General features: G+C 41.5%; 1 protein-coding gene across 2 annotated transcripts in view; it reads right to left on the bottom strand.

Moving 5' to 3' along the window:
* LOC116940599 (VPS10 domain-containing receptor SorCS2-like) overlaps positions 1 to 22,569 on the bottom strand; it is a 93,230-nt gene extending 70,661 nt beyond the window's left edge. Inside the window, exons 1-2 of one of the 2 annotated variants that reach the window (XM_032950642.2) lie at positions 21,845 to 22,569; positions 16,489 to 16,556 (exon numbers count right to left, since the gene is read on the bottom strand). In XM_032950642.2, coding sequence (XP_032806533.2) covers positions 16,489 to 16,556; positions 21,845 to 22,312 — 536 coding nt within the window. In that variant the 5' untranslated portion in view covers positions 22,313 to 22,569. The remainder of the gene's footprint in view (positions 1 to 16,488; positions 16,557 to 21,844) is intronic. The other variant, XM_032950641.2, reaches the window with a different exon arrangement.
* Positions 22,570 to 27,264: the final 4,695 nt, after the last annotated feature.

Genomic DNA, 27,264 nt, shown 5'->3' with positions numbered 1-27,264 from the left:
GCTAAACTGGAGATGGCCAGGAGATGGCCATGTGACTAGTTGCCATAGCCATAATGAGAGGTATACTGGATGCGTTGTACCGGGTGCAAACATATTTTGAGCCCTGAAGAAAAAATGCAAAAAATACGTTATTTTTGTGAAGAGCTGGTTGATGCAGTTTTTTAACACTATATTTAAATGTAGCAGCTCTTTAGTTATCCCATTCCAATGTGTGTTTGGGTTGTACCGTGTGCTGATCTGCACGATGTCCAACGATTCACTTACTTATGCCGGGAGTTTCGTCAGGAACTGAATTCCCAGCACGTGGAGTAAAATGTGAGGCATTGTGCCGAACAACCGCGTGGTACAACACGAAAAAAACACATCGGAGAGCTATACAGCACAACTACGAAAATCTATGCATCATTCTTTAACTAGTTGTTTGATGGTAACAATAAATCATTGATTTTCCACCCATGAATGAGCAAATCAATGTTAGCCCTCTGGTTAAGCCAATGTCATAATAAGTTGCAAGCCACGACGGGTGCGAGGCATCTCTGACCGTTTGGAACCATTACTGGGGAGTTTTTTTTTTTAAATGCACCACAGCTGCTGCCTTTGGGAATATATTTCTCTCAGCAGCTCAATATGCACATGATAAATATGTAAATGTTTGCAAGAAATAGAAACAATTACTACAGCGCAAGACACCACCAGAAAACACTACACACGTGTCCATATAATTGGAATGAGGGAGCAATATGATAAAAAAAAAACTTAAATAGCGGACAGTTTTAACTTCAGCTACATTTGTTTAGTGTATAGATCTATAAATTACAGAGCTGTATGTAAAGTAGTTTAAGACATTTAAAAATGTCGCTCTGAATAATATATTAATAGATTAAGTTGCATTTATTATATAAAAAAAACACAGTCGCTATTAAGAGTTCTCAAGACTTGGGGATCCAGAAAATTCTGGCATTTATTATGAAGATAAAAACATTGGAGGACTTTACAGAATGTTTTTTAAGAGATAGAAATAACGTACTCATGTACTGATTGATACACTTCAGGGAAGTTTTTTTTTGCACAATCAAAAAATGTGTATATAATACGCTACATACATTCTCGACAAATGCACAAAATATTGTGCATATGCAAGCGAAAAGTAGTTTAAAAAAATATAAATACACTTTTTAATAAAATATTGCAAAAATTTTCTCACATTTCAAAAATAATGATATTTTGGCCTCCTGGCTTTCTTCAGAAAATACATATCCTCAAGATTCCATGAAAAGAATCAGCAGTCAAAATGTCCACTTTTGCCTTTATTCACGCACATATACGTGTTTTTCTCTCTCGACTCGACAACTGACACACACGCTCACAAATGCACAGCCATATATCATACATGGTATACTGTTTATAGCATTTGGGTTGCATAGTGGCGCAGTGGTTTGCACGCTTCGGTGTGCACCTGACGCCCTGCGTTCAATACCCGGCCACGGCTCGCATTAGTGGCGAGCAATATCTAAAACCGGATCCTGCCCCAGCCACCCTTTTTCACCAACCCGCATTGAGCAGCGTTGTAAAATATGATCAAACAATTCCCATGACTGACACAGCACGGGGAAGGGACTCCTATCACTCGTGGATTAACAAAGGGTTGCAAAAATATATATATTAATGAAGGCATTTTATCAGCTGCACACCTAATCCCAAGGCAAATATGTTGCTGAGATCGTGTCCGGTTGCTAGGCAGTGAATAACCATGGGGTTTCAGATAGATGTAGGACATTCTGAATGTTCTACTCAAGCCCATGGAGTGTACAGTGCGCCATGATTAATATGACGTGCGCTTTCCTTTCAACCGCTAATTCGCGTCCCACCCTTTCCTGGCGGATACGGGCGAATGCATTTCACGTAACAGGCCCCCGGGTCACATTGTCGATGTAGTTGTATGGCCGGATGTTGAAGCGGGGACGCGGGGTCTCCCCGGTCAGTCAGTAGCCGTTCCGGAAAAGGCCCTCCTCCCCCCCCCCATCTATGAACGGTTCTGCCCAGGGATGCTGGCATCACGCTAAAACCCAGAAGGTGACCCCACAATCACATTCAGTGAACCGCAGAGTGATCAAGGAGAAGCCTAAAAAGCAACAGAGGCAGGGGGGGGGATAAGCTACCCTTCCTGCAGCATACATGCTCATAATAACACAAGGGTTCTTCCACTGGGCTTATTAAACAGCGCAACAGAACAGCTGTTGTTGTTGAGTCTTCATAGACACACTGAACTGCATAATGCGACCACAATGGCCACAATTAACAATTTAAACTCATTCATAGCGATGAAAAGCGTACACTGTACTCAAAAATATCCCAGCATACACCCGCACTGTGTATGTTATTACGAAGTGAATCGAAATGATCGATGACCGCTTCCTTCGCCAAATGTATTTAGTGTTCTGTAGGATGACCGCCAGATGAATGAAGCATTGTTTCTCGCGTGCGATGCTTCCCCACTGAGTCGTTCACATCAGGAGCTTTTTGCCAATTTCAGCACTGGATAGCAGCACCCATCAGACACTGCAGCTGTGGTGGCGAAATGTTAACCTACCTCGCCTGGTATACAGAAGGTCGTGGGTTCGATCCTGACCCTGACACCTGTATATTTGTAGTGGTTTTCCCCGTGTTTATGTGGATTTTTCTCCGGGTCGTCCGGGTTTCCCCCCTCCACATTTTTGAGAAATATGCGTTTAAAAGTATTTGTGGCCAGGTCGCCTCTGAAAAAGATCTATATAACTCAGTGGACCTTACCTGGTAAAATAAAAAAATAAAATTTTACGCCAATTTGACTGAAGTTCTTAAATCATTAACACTATTACCACAGCAGTGGTTCTTTGCATGCTGCGTTACGCACCTCCGATTAGCACAGTTGGCTACATACGGTGCAAAGGAAGTTTAACGTACAAACACAGCAAATACAGTGTTAGTAACTACAGCGCTTCGTCAATACACTGGTGGATGAAGGCTTACCCTGTGGGGTCGTTTAACCAAGTGCAGATTGGTTGGGGGGGGGGGTGTTCAGGACTGGTTCAGACTTCAGACATCACTCGCCACTGATGTTAGACTTGGCCGGGTATTAAACTCAGGGCTGTCACACTCATTGCTCATCGTTTCAACTGCCAGTGAGTGGTCTCTGTCTTACAAGTCTAGTGTACTAACCATTGCATCCCAGCGACATCGTACTTTTATAACTACACGCTTTGTATTAACTCACTGACTGTTGTATCCTCAAATCTTGTAACTAAAATTTTAACCCACTTCCCAATGTGGTATCGACTGCAAACTTGGTATGCTTATGTCTTACTGATGACAATACTATATTATATCATAAATATATATATTTTTAAACATTATTTTTTTATGTTATGTTTCGGCTTGAGTCTAATTGTCCACGTTAAGCTGGCGTTGGCTGTAATTGACCACGGTCCCCTTACGTTGTGGCAAGCTTCGGGCCATTTCCTGGAGTCGTGGAGTTCTTCCATTACTAGTAGGGTACATTTCATTAAAACGTGTTTTAAAATTGTTTTTTATATTACTTATTCATTATTTGAATTAACTTGTAATAGGAATTACTCTTTGGTTCTTTGGGTAAAGTCATGTAGAAAGAAAATAAATTAAATAATAGAATACGACGTTTAGATTGCAGCACAAGCAACCGTCATCGGGTAGAAAACAAACCTAGTGAACTTAGAAATACAAGAGTGATTCCTGCAGTCACGAAAGCTTCAAATCTTGTTTGTAATAGGAACTTGCTGACTCGATGCAGACGATTTCCACGCGGTTTATTGTGTTAGCCAATCAATAAACTCCGGCAACAACTCTCTCAAAATAGAAATGAAAGGCGCTAAACAAGTGTAAATTATTCTAAACACATTTCAAGAAAGTCAACATTTGAATCTAATTTCCACAAACATGCACAGCTCAAACAAAAAAAAGTAGGGTCTTGATTGTTAGCAGAATACATCCTGCTTGGCTCATTGTTGGGTGCTGCGAAGTAACCTTGACTCCAAAAATAATGCGTCATTGAACGCAGAGCGAGGGTCGCAATGTGGCTAAGGGCAGCGTGCTTTTCCGGTCGTTGCAGACGCTCACGGTTCAAGGCTTGGTCAATGCTGCGTTCGCGTGTTAACCAAAAGATGTGTACGCCGCCTGCTTCACGGTGGACGTTAAACGTCCTGCGACGATCATGTGCGCCGGTGTCAGAGTCCAAATCTGCCAGATTTGGAAGTTACCCACAAATTATGTAATTGGATAAAAACATAGCAACATTACCAGAGCAATTGTGCCTGTCTGTGAAACACAGCTTATTTGCGGTAACCTTGTGCTGTGAAATGGCAGGAATTTTTATTTTATTTATACCAATGATTAATTATTTGGCATCTCATTTTCAACTTTTTCAAGAAACTACACCTGCAAATGAGCTTCATTGACTGACCTGACAAACCATCAACCGATCAGGTCCATGGGACACCACGGCACATATCCCATAGTCTACGAATCTTCAGCGCTCAACATGCAAGTGCCGCGTTCACCACGCCACCGTTATAAGTATTTTTAGGCATAAAAGAAGAGCTTGAATGCAGAAACGAATCAGATCAAAGGGGCTGACTGAGGCACACAATTCATCCTTAAGACCAGAAGGTAACCCCTCGTGGTTCATCAGAAATATGCTTTAGAGGCGCTATGAATTTTCTGAGAACGAGATCTACCCACCAGACAAAAGCCTTGTCCTTAAGGTCAACCCCCAAATACATTTAGCCGGTCTCCTGAGCAGTCACCCTCTATTCTTTCCGCATTTCAAATTGCTTCATGAATTCGGTTTGTGTGTGGCCCAAAATGCTTCAGTCGTCATTTAAAGAGTAGAACAGCATTTTTAGATTCATTTATTTTTGTCTCAGTATGAAAATAGACTTCACGAAGATTAACCTTTTCCTTTCATATATATACGAATGATCAAGGAGAAGCCAATGTGACATATCATTGAAAGAGCATGTCTGCAAAGAACACCTGCACTAAATAGAATGTCTATTATTTGGGTCTTTCGGTAAAGCCACGTAGATAGAAAAATAAAAATATCACGACGTTTCGATCACAACACAAGCAATCGTCATCAGGTGAAAAATATAGCGGGATTTTTTTCACCTGATGACGATTGCTGTGTTGCAATCGAAAAGTCGTGATTTTTTTTTATATCTACGTGGATTTACCGAAATACCCAAAGAATATGAATTCCTGCAGTCACGAAAGCTTTAAGTCAAGAATATGTCTAGACTACAGGGTGTTATGTGCCAAGGATCATATTTGGTATATTTATTTACCAACATTAAAAAAACTCCATCCTTCTCTCATTCAACTATTTATGCAATCGTTTTGACCCCCATCAGTCTTCAATAAAGGCCCCAGCTACATACTCTACTGTGTTTTATAATTTTGTCCTCAACAATAATTTAGTTTGACACATTTTGATAAAGTTGACTTGTTTTTTTATATTTCTATGAAGCCCAACTTTTCAACCTTCTATGTTAATATGTTCAGTAATTTCCTGTCATTATTTTCAATTGCTTGCGAGATGTTACATACCTCACCTAGTCTACAGGAGGTTGTGGGTTCGATCCCGACCCTGACGCCTGTATATTTGGAGTTTGCATGTTCTCTCTCCCCGTGGTTGTGTGGATTTTTCCTCGGGTCCTCCGGATCTTTCCCTCCACATTTAGAAACATGCGTTTAGAGTATTTAGCTGCTATACGTTTCCACTTAAAAAGCCACTTATGAAAATAGCTATACAGCTCAGTGAGCCTTATCTGGTCAAATAAAACAATGGTTCTAAGAGTACTACATTGTCATCCAATCTGATATGGCTCAGATTTTCCATATTTTATTTATGCCTCTTACTTCCCCAATCCAATTTCTGGAAAATACCTTGTGTTGCTGTGAATAGCATTTGTTAAAGCACATCTCCATCTGTGAAACTCTTGTGATTTGTCCTTATTTGCTTCATGCAATCTCATTGTATTAATGGTTTTAATAGTTTCTATATATTTTATTATCCGAGCCTTAGTCTTCAAAATCTTGGATGACTGCATCAATTTCCACAAACTCAAATGCCATTTCAAAGGCTACAAAAGCCAGGCATAATGGTATTTATATTTATGTCACTTTTGGAAATTTGATTTATAGTATGTATGTTGTTAATGGTAGGCATTTTTAAAAATCGAAATCCAGTTTTCTTCTATGGTAGGTTGACCTCCAAAGTGGGCATTATTTAGTTCCATGTGCTCTTCACAAACAATTTATATACATTATGATTGGCGTAATGGGTCTGTAATAATTCTTAAAATCAATTTAGACTCCCTTATTAAATACGAGAATGATTGAGGCATCATTCCATGATTGAAGTACAGTATTTCATTGCTGTGTACATATTTAGGAAATAGCTTCAATAGTATTATTTGGGCAAGTTGGTTCTCCTTCATTGATGATGTTTCCACGGATATTTCATCTTGTACAGGAGCTTTCACCTTTTTCATAATAGGCAGTGGGTTTCTGTTCAGTGGTGACATCTGTAACCTCCTGCTCTCTATAGCTACGTGCTTAAGAAATTGTTTGTCATTAGAATATTATTTTCCTTTTTAACCAACGATGACATTCAACAGTGCGGCAGAAGCACATTTCCTTAACAATACAGTGAGGGCATTTAATTCAAATTCTCAGCATACGAAAGAATCAACATTTTACATTACTGTACTATCATGAGCGCCCTATTGAGACAACGTTTTATATTGCTCAGGGTTTTATGCACCATGTGGGTAACTTTAGGTGCCAGTGCATGTGACTGAAGTTAGTCTACATATGCAAAACACCATCTGCCTTGCTTTTTCAGCATTGGTCTCTTGTTTTATTGCAATAAATATAACAGGACCATTTGCATATAATTTGGCATATTTAATATTCCTCCATATGTAGCAATTTGGATTTTAAATGTGAGTATAAGTGAAAGCAAGTGTGCGAGTATGGTGATGAGCAGAGGAATTTTTATTATGGACATGGCTACCTTTCAGCATTTATCTATCATTGATATACTTCGACTCGAATTGCACAACATATTTTAATTAAGCATTTTAAAAAAATCGCATTTGGAGGTATGAAAATAAAATATTTATTTCGAACTCTTCAAAAAAATGTATGTTGGTTTTTGATTACGGTGCTCAAAATTATTAAATAAGTCCTTTGAGACAAGGCAATATCCCTTTCTTTGTAGTTTTCCCTGTGACATATAATCACTTTGAATCTGCCTTCATTCCACACAGGAATAACGGAGCACCGGGGCATGATGGTAGACACAGGTGCGTGCATGCTTGTCATTATATTCCACGACTAAGAAAAGCAATTGAAAATGATGACAATTAGGAATGCATGCGAGTCGTCTGTCGACATGCCCGGGCTTCCTGGCAATGGCTGGAATTGATGCTCTGTCCACATGGAATGGTGCCACGTTGGCAGCGATACCAAATAAATATTTCAGCATTGGTATTCACAAAACCCAAGAGTTTCAGAAGAAAAAAACGTCGGTCACATTTTGCCTGATTAGCTTTCGTTTTTATTGGGAATACAATTTTTTCTCCAAATGCAGTTAAAATATCGAGAGTAATCCTGTTAAAGTAAGTGTTATGCAGTTCAAATCCTTTCCACCATATCTGTCATTCACAAAAATCCAGAGTTGTGCTCTCCATTTTTGTTCCACTTCCATCACCAGAGTTTAATGTGGGGTATACTGTATGCAGACCTTAATACAATAATAGGCTTATAAGGTCTGAATGTCAATGTCATTTATAGCATCACGCTTGAAGGGTGAATGCAGAGCTTTTACCAGATTAACTCAACAAATGCTGTCCCCGCCGGCACTTAGATTTCAACGACCACTATGACGAATACGTCATCCCATACTTCATACTTGACACGTATGTCAGCAATTCTACTTTTTAACAGCAGCCAAAGGAAGCAGAACATGATCCATTTAAAGTATGTAGTTTGCACACCAAAGCCGTGCAGTGATTGAGAATGCGTGTCAAGGTGTCTCAAACATACAAACTATTTTCTTTTTTAATCCAGAGCTGACCGATCATGTAAATCTACGGAATGGCATACTTTCACAGTTGGCGTCTAATGCCTTTACATATCGCAACAGCCGTAATGGATCAGAGCAGGCAGGAGACATCCATTGCTGAGCAGTATTAATGATATTTCACAAAGGAGTGATTCTAAGAGTGCCAATGCCATATATTTTTCACCAAGGCTCACCTTACAAAATGGTCTTACATCTTGAACCAATGCGTCAAGTAGCTGTTGCAAATTAAGGTAGCAATGTTTATATGGTCCTTGTTAATCAAGAAACATGTTTACAGTCAGTATCAAGTATCACCTGAAACACAAAACGTGTGCGGCTATTCTGGGATATACTTCAAAATGTACACATTTAATACAACACACGTTCTTAAAACGGCACATTTTAAGGTGCTCATTATGTACTTTAAGATTAGCCATCTCATTTTCGCAGCAGTCAATTTTATACTATGTATTAATATTTTATCTATTGCGTAGTAGTAGTAGTAATCATAATGTACTGCTATTTGTCAATCCGGTGCAGGATGAAGGCCTCCCCATGCCGTGCCAGCCAGAGTTGGTTGAAAATACTTAACCACATTAGTCAGCCCAGGTTGATGAAGGCGGAGGAGGGCCAGATCTATTCAAAATCACTCGTCACTGATGTTAACCATGACCGGGAATTATACTCAGGTCGCTAGGTTCATAATGCAATGGGATTGCTGCTGCAACACCACTCCACCTATTGCCAGTTAGCATCACAACATTTACATTTTGTAATATATTTTGGCATTGTTGATGTTAAAAGTTTGTAGTGGGATTTGTGTGGAGTGGTCCATAAGCTGAACTTAAGAACAAAAAAAAATCGATGCATGAACACACACACACACGTTCATACGTAGCTCTACACACACAGTGGTGTTTGAATGGGTAAATATAAACAGCACCAAATAAATAACACTCTACACACATGACAATGTTTGAAGATTCATGGTGATTCCTAAAGAATAATGATTCTTTTGTTGCACAAGATTGAATGCAAGAGGCTGCACGACCTTGTACATACCTAAAATGAATAACCACAAGGAATTCTGCTTGAAATATTTATGAATTTCAGACGATACAGTATTCACAGATTTTACTTTGAATATTCAAATCGTATAGAATTAATTTAAATCTACCATGATTTTATTCTCATACGCTGCACTAAAAAAATTCACCATGGTATGTGGGCAGCACTAAACACTAAACAGTCTTCATACCTGATCAGGCTATTAGAAGCCATCTGTCTTGGCAGAGGTAATGGCCAATAGATTACAGTTTGGCATAATTGTTTTGCATGGTGAGCTTTTATAATGGCCTTATAAATAAACAGCAGAAAATAACAACTCACCGGACTCCATTAACAGGAACACTGTGCATTCATAAAATAATAATACACAATGAAAGACACTCAGGCAATTGTGACAGGAACTACAGAAAAGTTAAGCATTACGATGAGGACATTAAATGCTAATATCGTAGGTGCAATACGTTTAAATTAATTCTGCAGCTTTACTTCCCAAATGGGGTCAGTTTATTTCTAATTTACATGGAAAACGATAACAGATTCCACTCAATTACACGCATGGGATAGCCACCCGTTCCCTGATTATGGCACTCAGCAATTTGTGGAAAATCCACGTTCCTATCGTAGGGGCCAGTATTGCATATGACAACCACGGCTGACTTAACCACAAAGTGGAACTCATTTTATTGACCCTAGAGAAAGGATAGGCTGTGCCAGCTTTTGGATCTCCTCACTGTTTCTAAGAACAAATGTGACCTAAGGTCTTCGCTCATTTACCAGCTTCACATTCCTTATTGTCGTACAAATACTGGAGGAAGGGCCTTTTCTATTAATGCCCCCAGGGTCTGGAATGCTATCGCCAATAAACTGCAACTTGGATCACTACCTGTGAGATCTTCACTCAAAACTGCTCTTGAGGCGTTGTACACCCCTAGCTGCCACTGCTATTCAGAATGGCCTGAAATCAAATGTATCGTTCCGAATGACCACTGCAAAGTATGATCTTGAGTTTTGATTATAGTGTGCTGATCTTTAAAGGTATATTGAAAAAAATGTATACTGCTACTGATACTCCTGCTGTTATGGAGTGACTCATGCAGCCAGCTATGGCTGCAAAGTTTGTCACTTTAAGATAGATGTTTCTTGTTCATCTTTTTGTTTGTTGCGGTTGCACCTGAGTCAAGAGCCGCATGGCTCACAGGGCTATACCTAATAAATGAAACTGAAAACGCCCCCCTGCCACCCCCCAACTATTATTTGAACTCGGAACTTTTTCTTTAAAAACTATAGGCAATTTTTTTTATTTTACCAGGTAAGGGTCACTGAGCTATACCGCTCTTTTTCAGAAGGGACCTGGCCTACAAATGATAGCTCAACGAAGTGGTTTATCATGTCGAAATTTATAGAAACAAAATACTCTAAACACATATTGATTCTAAATGTGGAGGGAAAAACCGGAGGACCCGGAGTAAAATCCACATGACCACGGGGAGAACATGCAAATTCCAAATGTACAGGCGTCAGGGTCAGGATTGAACCCACGAACCTCCCGTATACCAGGCAAGGTAAATTTTGATTTAAAGCTTTCGTGACTGCAGTGATTCATATTATTGGTTCTTTCGGTATATAAAACATATATTGTTTTATATATTTTTTATTATTTTATTGTTTCCCTTCAACGTGATTTTACCGAAAGAACCAAGAATACCAGGCAAGGTAGTTAACATCTCGCCAACATCTTGCCAACATGCCACCCTTGTCTGCTTCTTCCCTCACAGTGCTAAAACTTGGAATTTCCTTATATCACCCCTTTTCCAAAGTTCTTATAACCTTGATAAATTCAAGGATCACATTAACTCCAATCTATTACATCTTAAGTTGTTGCTGGTGTTTGAGGCCTATGGACCTGTGCATAGCAACTGTGATAAAAATTAAACTGGCAAGCCACTTATTCTAGTGCAATGCCACCCAGTTGGTTCTTGAAAATATATTTTAAAATACACACAAATAACTCCAAACTGATTAGACAGGGCGGCCCTATTTTAAACCCATTCAGTGTTATTTTTTTGCCATTTCCATAAAATACGTTACATTTGTTATGAATACCATACCGTACCGTAATAATTACGAATGTCTTTGCCAGACATACCTTTTGAATTGTCTGTTTATCATATACATTATGTATTTAAAGTAGAATAAATACAAATGGCACTCTCGTTAACATTTTAAAGTCCGTATGTCTAGGGCAGTGTTAAGTTTGATGGCAGCCTAGAGCAGTGATAGTTCTGGGGGCTACTCTTTCATTGTGCAGTATATTTAATGGATTCCCTTTTTTGATGTACAACCAACCATGCCCAAAGCCAAACACTCCCTTGCTGTTTACCATAGTTGTTCCAGTTCTATGTTTATAATGTGATGGTCAAATTTTAAATCTAATTCAAAGTTAAAAAAATAAAAACATTTGGTAGTACGGTAATACACATGGTGATGTCATGGCTTTAATTACCCAATTACACTTCAGTATAGGATTCATCATAGTTGCCACAGACAGCATTGCGTTTCAACTATGATAGAGCAGTGTATACATGTGCAGTGACATCGGGAATGTTACTGTATGGTGCCGGCCTGAGGGGGCCACGGCACGCGATGCACCGTCATCGCGTACACCCCGTAGGCGGGTGTAGTACCAGCCCTAACGGGGCTTGGCGAGCGCTGGGTTAGCGCGGGCACCTCGCAAGCGCGCAGTGCGGTCTCCCACAAGGGGGAGCGGGAGAGTGTCAGCCCAGGGGCAGGGTTGCCCCGGGCCATGGCACTCTGGTTGACCCCATAGACACGTGATCCCGAGTGTCCACAGAGAGGCCCCCAGGTGGGGGGACTAGGGGGGATCACGTGTCCGGGGAGAGCTCTCGAGAGGGATCGAGAAGGAGCTGGAAGGCTCAGAAGGGGGCGGGGCCAAGGGCGGAGCGGCCCGACCCGTGGGAGGATATAAGGTGGGTCCCTAAGAGGGACCGGGGTCGCTGCATTCTACAAGCTGGAAGCTCCACGTCTCAAGCTGGAAGCTCCACGTCTCAAGCTGGAAACTCCACGTCTCAAGCTGGAAGCTCCACGTCTCAAGCTGGAAACTCCACGTCTCAAGCTGGAAGCTCCACGTCTCAAGCTGGAAGCTCCACGTCTCAAGCTGGAAGCTCTACGTCCTACGAGGCATCAACATGTGGTCGCGGCGGACCTGGGTGAGAGGGTCCGACCCTTCGTAGCTGTAACTCCTCTGTATAGTGCAGTTAGCTGGGTGGTCACCACCCTAGGCTGTATCTGGTAAAGGGGCAGTTAACCCTTTGTGTCACGTGTTACAAATAAATGTGTTGCCTCTAAAAGGAACAACGTCTGCGACTCAGTTGGACCTACTACAGATGTTTAGGGGCCCCTGAAAACCTGAGGCTGTAGCTGATAAATCCCCTGGCTTAATTCGGGCCTGCATGTCAAGGAACAAATAAATTAATCAAATCATGAACTGCTGTATTCTTATTAGCGTTATTTGCTGATAGTGTCCAGTTTTCTTGTAACGCCAGGCACGGTCTCTGCTTCAGCTTCTCTGCTGCTAACTATGATCTTCTCCTGCACAGAGGATGGTGATGGTTAAATGTCTGACACCACCCTTACAGCATTTGTGATTGGAACGTAGCTGGCTAATGTCCACCGTGGAGATAGATCTATTAATTTACCTCATGTGCTGGTGCTAGGTGGATTGGGCTTCCCCTGAGTCGACTCAGCCTAAAATGAGTACCTGGTGGGAGATAAAGGCGGCCAGGTGTGGATTTGGTCACCCAACTAACAGCACTTGCCCCAACAGTCTGTTATGGTTATACGGAGGATCGGTGTTTTTTACATTGCAAATCTGTGAGGGATGGTGATTACTTGGGTGGCCTTCATCTGGCAGTGGATTGATCATGACTGATGATGATGTCATACAATTTCATATATTCATTTCCATTTCCAAACTTTTTAAAGCACATCTTAAGATGAAACGAATGATAGCAAGAGATTATGAATGCTGCATTCATAACGCAAACATATGCCGACATACACTCATTAAACATTTGTATTGCACGAGCAGTCGACTAACAAATGTGAAAACGCACATCAAAATGATGAATTTATATTTCATTGAAATTCCAAAATATCAAAAGCAAACAAATGGATTTTTTTATCATATGATATTATTTTTTTCTTTCTACTCTGGAAAATAATATTCCACTTAAATTTTGATTTAAAGCTTTCGTGACTGCAGGGATTCATATTCATCTACGTGACTTTACCGAAAGAACCAAGAATAATATTCCACTTGGTGAAAAAATATTCCCTGAGATCACAGCACTTTGAGAATCGCAGAAAGCATCGCAGACATCTCAATTTGCACCGTCATGTTGCCACAAAGCCCTCTTCAGTGGCCCTGACAGTAATGAAGTGGCTTGGGTCGTTAGATCAGGCCGGGCGATTCCCTGCCCGTGGAGCTCTCGTCGGGTTAACCGGCTGGCGATTGCCCAAGCCCAGAACATCACGAGCATCGCCTCAATCCCACCCCCTCCCCTCCCCCCACCTTCCCGCCCCCTTCTCCATTAATCACTCAAAACAACACCCGCCGTTCTCTGCTACTCACAAAAGCCTGCGAAGCTCTGTGAGCACTTTGTGCTTCGCGCGGATGTGGCTCTAAAAGGTCTTCCCTGATGCAACTTCTTTAGCGTTTCTCCATTGTTCAATAGCCCCTGCTTAAAACAGGCATGGCTCCAGTTAACATGTTTTATTTCATTTATAATCCACTCCTCCCCCTCCGTTCCCCCCAGAAGCCCACCATGCCAGCTTGCTACATGTGAATAAGTCACTTGTCTGGAGGTTTACCAGGGATACTTACTGGCATTGCCAAAAACCTCATTAAAAAGTCACGGATGGACAACTGTGATCAGGCCTGCTCCCAGCCTTGTTCTGCTACAGAGCCAGCAAGAAGTATGTTTTATAAGCCCTTACTACCTTATGACCAATCAGACTACTTTATCACGTGACAATGCATATTGGACAAGCATGTGTTCTATATGTTTACTGAATGTAATAAGACGACCATAACCGTGGTGTTGGTTACAGAAAGTGTCACATGAGCATCCGAACGTAATAAATTAAACCTTAATTTTTTTGCATATTCAGATAATTTATCCCACCCCTTTTGTCAGTCAATGTTGGTTCTGTGACTCCAGTTATAGGGAACCACATACCACATTGGATTTCGCAGTCTCAGCTCATGTGGTCACGTGAATTCATTGACACACGGTCATTGGAATGGAAAAGCAACACGCCATGTTGCATCAGTGCTGAGCATCCAGCAGCCCAATTCTTCAGAGAAACTGCATGGACTGCATAGGCCCATCTGGTGGCAAAAGCACTGATGATTTCACTGTCATTGTAATGCAATTAGCAATTAATCCACCTGCCTGTGTCACCTGAGACTGAAAAACCAGATGTAGAGTTGTCTCACCTTCCCCAAACGGATGCCATGAGCCACCCACTGTCTTCGGCGTGGATCTATAAATCGTGCCAAAATAACTCTCAGCCACGTCACCTGTAGCCACGATGGGCATTTTTCATGTATTTATAAATCCTATACTCGTCTATGACCGAAGACTGGAAGTGGACTGGAAGTGTGATTTGATTTTCTTGAAAAAAATTTAAACGCTTTCATGTTGCATTGCAATAAAATGAAATCTGAATTTCATAATGCGTTCACACAATGCGTACTGCAGCAGAACCACTGTCAACAAGGCGATCACTAATTTTCTTAGATGCAACTTATCACGTGGCTTTGGGCATCACCGTGTAAGTGAAGCTCATTGGTCAGTGGAGTTGCAGAAGTATTTTTAAATCACTTTTCACATTCATATTGTTTCTACATTACACAGCACTGTATTGTTTGCCAGCTTTACTTTAAGCTCTAGGTACTAAATCACAAGCCATGGACAGTCAGGTTTACCAAATGCATTCTCCAGCTATGGCTACCAAAACCTTTTTTGCTGCATGTTTGTAAACGTGCACAACTTTCTGACAATTAATAATATGAAACACAACGAAACACATGAATGATTTACTGTTGTTTATTGTTGTTTTTTTTTTACTCGTCGAGGCCCTTAAAAATAAAAAATGGTTTATTATCATGAGTATACAAGTCACAGTTAAATTGTGAAAGCTTGCAATAAAATACTTTACCTCAGTTTTATACTATACCAATAAAACTACATTGGCGAACAAAGAAGGGAAAAGTAAATGTATTGGTGTAACTGGATATTACCTGACGAGTCTTCCGAAGGAAGATCAAAAGCACAGCACAACTGTTCACGTTCATGAATGTTCTTCCAAATAGAGTGTGCACACGTTACAGCCATTGTGTTAATCTACTGCCTTCCCCTGCCCCGCAGGTCGTGGTGGTTACTTGACAATACTTCAATATGTGGGTGAGTGCGAGTTGGTATACGTAGGGAACATCGAAACGGGAGCATATAAGTACAGTACAACGTTGGATTATGCTGCACTGCCCTTTGCTGCTAACCACGTAGCCCCACAGTCAATGATAGTTATGCATTGTGGTCACCCATCAAAGGACTGTGGAGAATTGAGTCTAAATAAGTAATATTTTTAAAAAACTTTTTTTTTTAAAAACACGCTTTAATGAAATGTACCGTACGAGTAATGGAAGAACTCCACCACGACCCCAGGAAGTGACCCCGAAGCTTGCCACAACGTAAGGGGGCCGTGATCATTTACAGCCAAAGTCAGTTTACCGTGGACAATTAGACCCAAGCCGAAACATAATATATAAAATATGTTTAAAAATATGTATATTTTTCATGATAGAATATAGCATTGTCATCAGTATGACATAAGTATACCAAGTTTGCAGTCGATACCACATTGGGAAGTGGGTAAAAATTGAGTTACAAGATTTGAGGATACAACAACAACAGAGTGAGTTAATAAAAAAGTGTGTAATAATAATAAAGAGTCAACATATTTTAATTACATTTTCTTCTTCTCTTATATACAATTAACTTGGCATCACAAGAGTGACATTTTTATGTCCCTCCATCAAAAACCCTTTTAAAATCATGAAATGGCAAAATGGTAACGTTGTTAGCTTATCCTCTGTCATTGTTGTCAAATGCAAAAGGACTAATAATAATTATCATTGGTCCACTCTGCTTATCTGTCGTGTCACCTGCCATCTGGGATTCCAGGTCTCTTACCGCCACAAAGAGCTGTCGGTGACACTGTCCACGTTGCTGTCGACAAATTTAGTCAGGATCAAGATGACCTGCATGGGGAAACAAATTCACATAATTTAGCTTGACAGAATTTAATTGTAGAGTCAATGTACTTCAACAAAGCCACAAATAGTGAACTCTCTGATGGGTTACAGTTTGTGAGCGACATGACAAACATCATGCTAAACAAGATACGGTACAACTGGACAATCTATCAGAGAGTTATATAGCACACACGTGACAACCTACGCGATAGTGAACTCTTGACAGCAAGAAATGTTCTCTGCAAAACCTGGTGCTGCTGATTGATGTATAAATCACAAAGTTAGTTTGAGCCTTAGCCGTTGGTATGAAGTTATGTGAGTGTGATGGATTCGGTCATGATATTTACTCCTGTTTCGAAAGAATTTGCATTCCATCAAAACATTTTTGCACATATGTAAAATGTAAAGGCTCAGGCGTGCAATTTCTTTCAAATGCCACTGCCAGCGGATGGGCCTCCACTATACTGAGCTCTAGAGAACCCCCTCTAAGGGGACATTTGGCTTGCTCTTCCATGCTGGCCAGATGCCGATCTACTGTGTTGTACCCATTTAAACTGAACAGAGGCACGGCATTAAAAAAAAACTTGCCCATTGTTTCAACCGCCGTGCTCAGAGAATGAAATAAGCTGTAGCCCTATGAATTGCAAGTAAAATTCGCTAACCATTACACCATGGAAACATCCCATCTTCACATCAGTGGTAGTTAAATGACAGATTTTTGGATGATTGGCTCTCACATAAAGCCATTTTTTAACAGCTGCATGGATTTCAATCAGTCACATGTGGGTCATGCAGTTCTGATAATAATACATAAATCTACCACTGTATCCCTACCAATATATTATTAAATTATATTACTTAACAAAAGCATTCGCATGTGCCATGTGCAACTGTAAAACATAAAAAGAGTATTTAGAAGCTGCCCAAATTAGTTATTTGCCACAGCTGCCGTGATTGAATAGTGCCAGTTTACCTATAATAAAATCCTGTTACTGTACAGCTGATGTTGCAAACAGCTCTTTCCTGTGCATAACTTCCTATTCTAAATACAAATGCCAGACGGAAAGGAATAAAAAAAACTTTTTTTTCTTAAGTTTATTCAGTTAATTCTCTCCGTAAAACAACATGCAGTCTGTTAACCATCTTAATAATACAATTCCACGAAATAATTTTGCTAATGTCTTTTATATATAGTACATTAATTATCAACGTACTACATATATAAAAGAGAGATATCTACACATACCATATTATTTAATAAATATATTCATTGCTAAATTACATTGCAGCATAGTAAGAGATGGTGGCGGCTAGGGGAGGCCTTCATCCAGCAGTGGATTGACCATGGCCGATGATTATTAATTTCTAGAAATGTTTAACAATGGTAACATTGCTTAAATGTAAGTGTTTGTAAGGAACCCAAAAACATGCGCGTTGTTTATTTCATTAAACCAATGGGAAGCAATCATCCTTAAAGTTCCATTGTGTGCTTTCAAAGGCATTAACTGTGACTGGAACAAATTTTAACACAGACCTAGTTAATGTTTTATCTTTCAAGGCTACCATTACCTGACCATAAATTATATAAAATTGATTATTAACCCAGTACATTTGCTTGCCAGAATATTTGATGTGCAAAATGCAATGCTATTCATCCGGTGCCAAATTGGTGTAATTATTTTGTTTACTGCTAAAAAAAAAACACAAGATGAACGATAATTGAGGATTGGGATGAGATTGTACAATGCAGAGTAAAATACACACACGTGTCTTTTAGCAAAGGCCGCTCAGGATTTACAGCCCATACAGGCAACCTCCAGTCTGTAATTAGGTCATTATTTACGTGTCTCGCTTGTAAATTTGTGAGATTACAGTGTTCACCATTTACGTCTGTAACCATCAGTGGTCCATCTTTAAATGCAGGTACTTTAAAATAAATAAATCTAAATACATCACGTCTCTATACTTCCAGCCAGAAGCTCATCAGGGGCAGAGTGGGGGGGGGGAGAAGGGTAAAAGCCCCCCCCCAACCCCCCCCTCCCCCATGCGAAATGTTTAGACACTATTGCATGTCATAGACAATTTTTTGATTAGTCATGAATGTTTTTTGTATATATATAAACAATTACTAGCTAAATAACCACCCGAGAGTCCATCCATTGAGTAGATGGAGCCAATAAATCAGCTCATGTGTAGGCACCAGATTAAATATTACGTCACAGGATCATAGGATATGGCAATGATTTGGGGAGCCTCCATCCAGCAGTAGATTTATCACAGCCGATGATTGACTACTTAAATAAGCCTCCTCAAACGGTTTCGATGTTATAGGCAAGCACCTTACAGATGCTGTTGCAGGTGGAATTCAGTACAGATTGTTATAATTGTTTACATTCTTGAAATGGGAGAAACACATCAATCCAGAAGTTACATTTGCATTATGAAAACATGTCCTGCTAAATATAAGTGAATATGGAAATATGAAACACATAATTTTTGGCAATATCTTCATTAAAAATACCATTGTTGTAATTGGTTTCAAATGGTTTTATTTCCATACACAGAAATGTAATATAGCGCTGGGTGATTACTTTCAAAATCCTAAATCCGGTCGAGATAAATTCTGCACAGATGTTAAATAAGCCATACAGCGGGATCATAAAGTTCACATGATTATTTATAACATATTGAGAAAATACAGTTTTAATTAAACCATTTATCACCAACATACGCTACAGGTAAGGAAATGGAATTTAATTGTTTACAACTTTGTTCAGCGTTGCGATCATGAGAATTAAGGTTGATCGTTACTTCTAAACGTTTCAAAAACATTTTTCTTAAATAACAATAAAAAAGCATGGATTTACCCAGGCAGTCCATTAATAATGCTCTACAAATTCAAAGTGGGCTTCATTAATCAAGCAGGGTGGCTGCTTTTGCTGAAAATGAAACGTGTAGCTTAAAGCTTTCGACTTTTTTTCCTATATAATAGTACATTGTTTTGCATGTATTAATGACATTATCGTGGTTTCCCGTGACCAATACCACATGAGTTACAATACAGAGAATGAATATGATTCGTATAAACAAAATTAATTCATTTCTTGGTGGCAGGCGAATATGCAAAACGAATTATTTGGAAATGTGGTTCCGTATAATTCTTAACAATACACTTATTAAACGTCTACATTTAAAGCGCATATCTGAACATTTTCCCATGATGGGCAAACGCTGCTGGCACAACTCTTCACGAGTTTCCACTTCAGTGGCTATTGCTCCCGTTGCTGTCATGTAAATAAAAAAACGTCCCCCACCCCTTCCACTAATAAGCATTGTTGAGCAGTACTCATCTTAAAGGTCCTCAGCCAGTGGAGGATATGTCAAGTTCCCAAAATGTGTAAATCCTTAACGCAAAGTTGTTTCCCGTGAATAGAGGATGGAGCCATTCACCTGTCTGCGCTTATTTAACCCACCCCATTGGGATATGTGAAAAAGATGATGATGATGAAAATGATGATGGTAAGGGCTCAATTTCTCACTGAATAGTTTCCAGGTTTCTGGTATACTAAAGTGACTATTATCCAAAGTCATCGTGAGAGTTATACTGGATGTGGTGTAGCGGATGCGGAAATATTATTCTGGTTATTGACTCGTACAGACCAGGCTAAATTAAACTATGCAGATGATGGGCTAAGTCGGCCCTTGCTAAAGTTTGAACTTAAATCGAATTTGTAGACTAAACTTCTCCACTAATTAGCATTTGCCAACCTTCTGGCTTTGGTATACACATATATTTGTAAATTCTTAACATGAGACTAATACAAATAAGAACGTTACGGCTGACGATTGCCCTGAGTGAAACCCATAAACCTCTGCCGCAATTTTGGCAGACTCAGAAACCTAAAATGTTCACTTTCAAATGTTTACAATTCTGAAATGTTCAAGCAGTTAAGGGGTAACTCAGACTTTCCGTATCTTCAGGCAACATGAATGCCAACTGTCTGCATTTTCAGGTCATCGGGAAACATTTTAAGGCAGTTTTGATGAAATTCCAACCAGTCCACCACCTGAATTTTGAGTTGTTCCTTCACTGCCAGTAACATTTTTCGATTTAAAGCTTTCGTGACTGCAATGATTCATCTTATTTGGTTCTTTCGGTAAAGTCACGTAGAATGAGAATAAAATAATAAATTGATAAAATAAAATAACACAATAATATTCTCACGACGTTTCGGCCGCAACACAAGCGCCCTTCATCAGGTGAAGGGGACGAGACTGTCTGGTAGGACAGCGCTTGTGTTGTGGCCGAAACGTCGTGAGAATATTATTGTGTTATTTTATTTGATCAATTTATTATTTTATTCTCATTCTACGTGACTTTACCGAAAAAACCAAAGAAGATGCCAGTAACATTTCCTGTGATTTTCCTATTTTTTGTGTAAGAGTAGACTCGACTATACCTGTGCCACATTTATACTTTCTGGCCCTTATGAAACATCATTACTGTATACTGTAATTTGTATGAGTCACTCAAGTCATGATCTTTTCTATTCCTTATATAAACTGAATATTCAGTACTGCCCTTACACACGGGCAGAGAAAGCTAACTACCTACATGTTTTTATTTAAAGCTTTCGTGACTGCAAGGATTCATCTTCTTTGGTTCTTTCGGTAAAGTCACCACGTAGAATGAGAATAAAATAATAAATTGATAAAATAAAATAACACAATAATATTTTCACGACGTTTCGGCCACAACACAAGCGGCCTTCATCAGGTGAAGGCGACGAGACTGTCTGGAGGACAGCGCTGTTATTTTATTTTATCAATTTATTATTTTATTCTCATTCTACGTGACTTTACCGAAAGAACCAAAGAAGATACCTACATATGTATTCGAATAAGCAGGGTTTCATTTCAGCCAAGTCGGCAACGGGGACAAATATTTCTGCTCCCAACACACCACGTCCAGTTCCACTTTGGCTGTGGCTACTAATCACGTACTGACTGCAGTCTATCGTACATTCATTCATGATTACATTTGTAACGTGCACAAATTAAACTTCAAAAAGGGCAATTCAGAGGCTTGGGAGAATTCAAGACTTCATATTCCGACGGGACGATACCAACGCTGATGTGCGCAGTGAAAGAGGTATTCAATTCCAGATGACTGGAGATGCGACAAAGAGCCGGGCAACATTCATTGATAAAAAATATATATAAAGCCCTGCGCACACGACCGCTACACACATGCATGGTGTACTACTGGCGCACATGGGCGAAAGGCCACTCACGCTGCTGTTGTCGCCCGTCCAGTGGACTATCGCCTGGTTGTGGGAGCCGTCCCCGGCCAGCACGAACGAGCTGCTGCTCACGGCGCCCCCGGGTTCCCGCACGGAGGGCACTCTCGGAGGCAGCCGAGGCAACGCTCTCCCGCGCCGCGGGCGCTTGGGAGCCCCTGGCTTAGAGTCCAGCAGATCCCGACGGAGAATTGATGCAGCTGATGGCACGTTTGCCGCTTCTGACGACGAGTAGGGGGTGAGTTCCCCTTGCCGCCAGATAGCAGCACCGGCTGCTGTGGCTGCGCTGACAGCATTGCTTTCCGCCAGCACCAGCAGCAGCAGCATCATCATCATCATCAGAGGCGACATGGTCACCAGCAGCGGTGGCAGAGTCTCCACCTCGAGCCGCCGCGCTCCGCCGGGCGACACAAGCTGGACCGGAGCGCACGCAGCCCTGCCGCGTTCACATCTCCGGCTCATGTGCGTACGTCGTTGTGTGTGTGTGTCTGCGTGTATGTTTATCCGTGCGTGCGCGCGCGTGTGTGTGACTGTATGTATGTGTAGCGTGTCTCACTGTGTATTGATTGTCCGTGTGTGTGTATCTCTCTCTCCTCCAGCTCCCCTCTCGCTATCCGCTTCACTCCGCGTAGCGAAAGTGTTAAAAGCGACGCGGCGTCCGTGTCCAACACCCACCACCAGCAGCCCATCCAACCCCAACCATCAATCCACCTCCCCAACCACGTCCCCCCTCATCTATACCCAAGCCCCCCACCCACCACCACCCCCACCACGATGCCCCCACCCACCCCCACCACGATGCCCCCACCATTCCACCCACCCCGAACGTGCGCGCCCCTCGCTGGCGATGTAACCCCCATCTATTGCGCCCCCCATTGGCTAGCATTGCGCAAAGGAACGGGGGGGGGGGCTCGCTCGCTCGACACTGCGCGCCTCGAGCAGATGTTTTTTTTTCTGCACGATTTCTCGGGGGTGAGCCTCGTGGAAGCGACTTTGTCCCTTAGCCCCCTCTCCACCCGCTCTCGAAGTTCCTTTACATAACAGCCGGCGTTCGCTATTCTGTCCTCTCCACATATATACATATGGCTTTCCCGAGCAAATATTATCTAGCAGAATTGGTTTAAGAAAACTATGGGCAGGTTTAAATATTATGCTTCTCATTAGCAGTCAGGCTTGTTAAAGAAGAAAAAAAATCATGCTGCTGATGACCACATTATTGGCAAGGAACTTTCATATTAGTCAAAGTCATAGTGAGAGGCATTATGGATGTGGTGTAGCGGATGCGGAAATATTTTCCTGGTCATTGCCTCGTACGGACCGGGCTGAATTAAGCACTGCTGATGGGCTTAGTCGGTTGGTCGTGACACCAATTGGGGTGGGTGTGAGAATGGTGGTGCGTGAACGGGCAGAGTTCGCTCGTACAACACAAAACGTCGGGAGGCATTCATCCGGGAGTGGATAAACAATGGCTATTGAGATTATGATGGTGGCAACAATAGAAAACGGTAAACACGTAGCCCCCGGTAACGACTGAAATGTGATTTAAAGCTTTCGTGACTGCTAGGATCCATACTCTTTGGTTCTATTGGGTAAAGTCACGTAGGTAAAAAAATAAAATAACAAAAATCACGACGTTTCGGCCACAACACAAGCGGCCTTCATCAGGTGAAGGGACGAGACTGTCTGGAGGACAGCGCTGGAGTGAAAAAAGCCACGCTCAGATCACGATCTTTTTACCTACGTGACTTTACCCAATCGAACCAAAGAGTATAGACTTGAAATGTGTGTTGTTTGTTCTCCTTCCCCGCACCTCCGATTAGCACGGTTGACTACGTACGGTGCGAAAGAAGTTCAACATAAATACACATTACAGAACTGCGTATGTTTTCGTGGTTGTGTTAAAGCTCTTAGCACTTGGTACCACAGGTCAGGGACAATGACATACAACACGCAATAACCCTGAAAACGCACCAAAGTGCTCTATACAAAATAGTGCGTGTGATGTACGAAACATTGATTTAGAATGCAAATCCACACCGCTGCTGGCGAAATGGCCTCAAGTAGAGGGAGCGCCACAAAGCCCCTCGAGATTATATTTTGGCGAACCCTTCCACAACTGGCCAAACGTCTTTGAAGAGGTCGGTGCATCTACATTATACCCTATCACACGCAATTTGTCGATCGATGATAGCTCAACGGATGTTTCTAAATGTGGAGGGGAAACCCGGAGGACCCGGAGAAAAATCCAAGCGACCACGGGGAGAATATGCAAATTCCAAATATACAGGGGTCATGGTGGGGGTCGAAACCACGACCTCCTGTATACCAGGCAATGTAGTTAACATCTCTGCTGGACAGATAGGGGCGGCCAGCTTTAAAAAAACTTACACAACTGCCGCTCCCATCTGGGCTGAAAGTCAAGTATGCTAATCATTACACCACGGAAACATTCTCTCCGGTGTTTTTTGTTTTAATGCTACGGCGCCTCAAATATTCAGCACGAGTCGTCCCCCCACAGGTGATTTCTCATGAGGGTACAAACGGTCTCGAGGGAGGAACGGGGTAAGACAAATGTGTAAATTAATTAAATGGAAAGAACTGTGGCATGCGACCCTAAAAATGTTAGGCTGCTGATCGATGACGGTCCAATTTGATTTAGTGCATCGTTCTGCGTTGGTGTGGGTTTATTTTTCTTTCGGACATGGTGTTGTATCAATCAGAATACCGCCACGTTGACACAGCAACGACGGGAGGTTACCTGCGTGACATTCTGCATGGATACATGTACGGCTAGGACGCTTACCGAGGAGCTGGAGCCGTAAAATCAGCTCGCATGGAGCCGACTTGGGGGGAGGTCTACATCCCACAGTGAATCGTGGCTGTCAGGTAGTACATATACAGTACTGTCAGGGCCGGATTAAGATGTTGTAGGCCCCTGGGCTGCAGGTACTGTGAGCCCCCCCCCCAGTAATATTTTAAAAAGGAAAACAAAGTTAAATAGAAAAAATAAAACTTATTTTTACAAGGTTAACAACAAATAAACTTCAGCATTGACAAATGAAATAACTTTTGACTTAATCTCTGGAGGCCCTCCAGCTGGCGGAGCCCCCTGGGCTGCAGCCCCTAAAGCCCCCCCCCCCGTGCCTTAATCCGGCCCTGAGTACTGTACTATCAATCCACTGCTGGACGAAGACTCACCACACCTTGCTGGTCGTGGGGGTTATTCGACCATATTTCACCACCCTTTGTCAGTGCAGATCGGTGGAAGGTTGGGAGCAGAGACTTGGGATTTTTGCTGCACTGCTGCCCTTAATGTCGTCTCGCAGCAGCCGATGACAGCTGTTTTCATGCATGTGAAGGTCGCCAATCCAAACACTATCCAGACTATGTTTATCCTGATAAAATAAAATAACACAATAATATTATTCTCATTCTATGTTTATCCTGTCTAGCTTCCGAGATTTGCCGATAGTTTCTGAATGTATACCTCACCGAAATTACCGTACACTGTGCAGCTCAGTCTCCAAAATGACAAACACCCTCGATTGCATAGGTGCAATCAACTACTTATTAACGGGCGTGTTTAACGCGTTGGGCATTATAGATCCACGTTGTTGCGTGGCCGCATTAATCTTAAGAGTTACCAACTCCCCATCTCCTAAAATCAGCCTGTCAGCGTGCATCATCTGCCTTAAATAGCTTATATAGTCGTAATCCTGTGGGCATGCAGAGAATAAAACTGCATGTGGGCTGTAATTGCTTTAAGATGCTACCGTATTAGCAGCTGGCTGCAGAGCTGCATGAAACCCACGATGCCACAGTATATGTTAAAGGGCATGGGTGCAATGACAAAATCTAAATCGCATGAAATCCCAGCAGACGAGTATAAACATCGTGCTTGCCGCCTCGCGTCAATTGTGACAACGCAATGAGTAGGTAAGGACTTAATTTCAGCCAGAGCTGTCTGGGACTGAGCTCCTGAAAATATTTACCCCTACCAACATATACTGTGGGGGGGGGGGGGGGGTACAGAATATATTCCATGCAAAATGAAGCCCTGGCGCAGACCAATGGAGCTAAACAGACGTGCTTGTATGTTTAGAACTACATTGCAAGACATAATAAGGAACATTAATTCGACAAGACGCGCAGGTTAATTACATATTTCAACATGTTACAAAAAGTGGGCATGAGCAGAACACGCTCCCAGAAGGGATAATGGCCGATTGTCAAGACATGATGGGAAGTGGCAGCCTAGGATATGAACATGTTCAAAAGTTATAGGAATAGGTTTTACCCTCTTAACTGGCACAAAAACTGACACCTTTATTCAAGGCATCATGTTTGCAAAAACCACAACACAAGCAGTCAGAATGCAAACATGATGCCTTGAATAAAGGTGTCAGTTTTTGTGCCAGTTAAAAGGGTAAAACCTATTCCTATATCTTGTTTCTGGAAACGGAGGTCTCATAATGTAAATGCTCACCCTGAGCCCTCAATACTGTGATAGTGCGCTGTTTTGAGTTGTACGCCTTTTGGCGTCTTCTGGTCCAACACCAATGGAGACTAGGCTCTAAGAAAAGCTGTCTCGGGTGTGGACCAATCAAATTCAAGGACAGTGCATATTATTATCAGAGTTGTCTTTTTTGTTTGCATTTTGACTGCTTGTGTTGTGGTTATTGCAAACATGATGCCTTGAATAAAGGTGTCAGTTTTCGTGCCAGTTAAAAGGGTAAAACCTATTCCTATATCTTGTTTCTGGCAAAGGAGGTCTCAATGTTCAAAAGTTGTGCGAGGAAATGGAGCGGTGAAATCAACTCAGGTGCAAATGTTGTTTTATTACACCACAGGATCGTGAGAGACGGCGAAAGCTCGGAGAGGCCTTCATCCAGCAGTGGATCGATAAAGGCTGATGAGTGCTACATTCGAGGCTTGAAGGATATACAGTTCAGTAGCCTACATATAGGATATCCCATGTCAACACGAGGGACACAATCTGGCGGTTGCCTTTACTGATGTTAATTATTGACGAGAACGACTGCTCTGTGCATTGCTACGGCCCTTAACTCCACATTGGCATTTTATGAAGCGGTTTTTACCTCGCCTGGTTTATGGATTTTTTTGCATTTCACATTAATTCGCATGTTTTCACGTGCGTTTCAAAATAATATTATTTTCGCACCTAGCTATATAAAATTGATCTTAGTTATGATGTATGTTAAGTCTATGTCGAGTCGATCAACACAATACGTGGAAACATTGCTTTAACGCAGTGGTTCTTAACCTGGGGTGCCCTTTGTGGGGGTGCGAGACATTCCATGTTTTTTAATAAACAAAGTAAGCACGGGCACGTAAGTACAACTACTTTGTTTCATCAAACCTATGTATTTATTAACATACATTTGTTTACGATT

This window comes from Petromyzon marinus, chromosome 9 (assembly GCF_048934315.1).
Source record: "Petromyzon marinus isolate PM22_M1 ecotype Great Lakes invasive population chromosome 9, UKy_Petmar_22M1.pri1.0, whole genome shotgun sequence".
In the NCBI taxonomy this organism is placed as follows: domain Eukaryota; kingdom Metazoa; phylum Chordata; class Hyperoartia; order Petromyzontiformes; family Petromyzontidae; genus Petromyzon; species Petromyzon marinus.
This window is presented reverse-complemented; position numbering and strand designations above follow the sequence as displayed.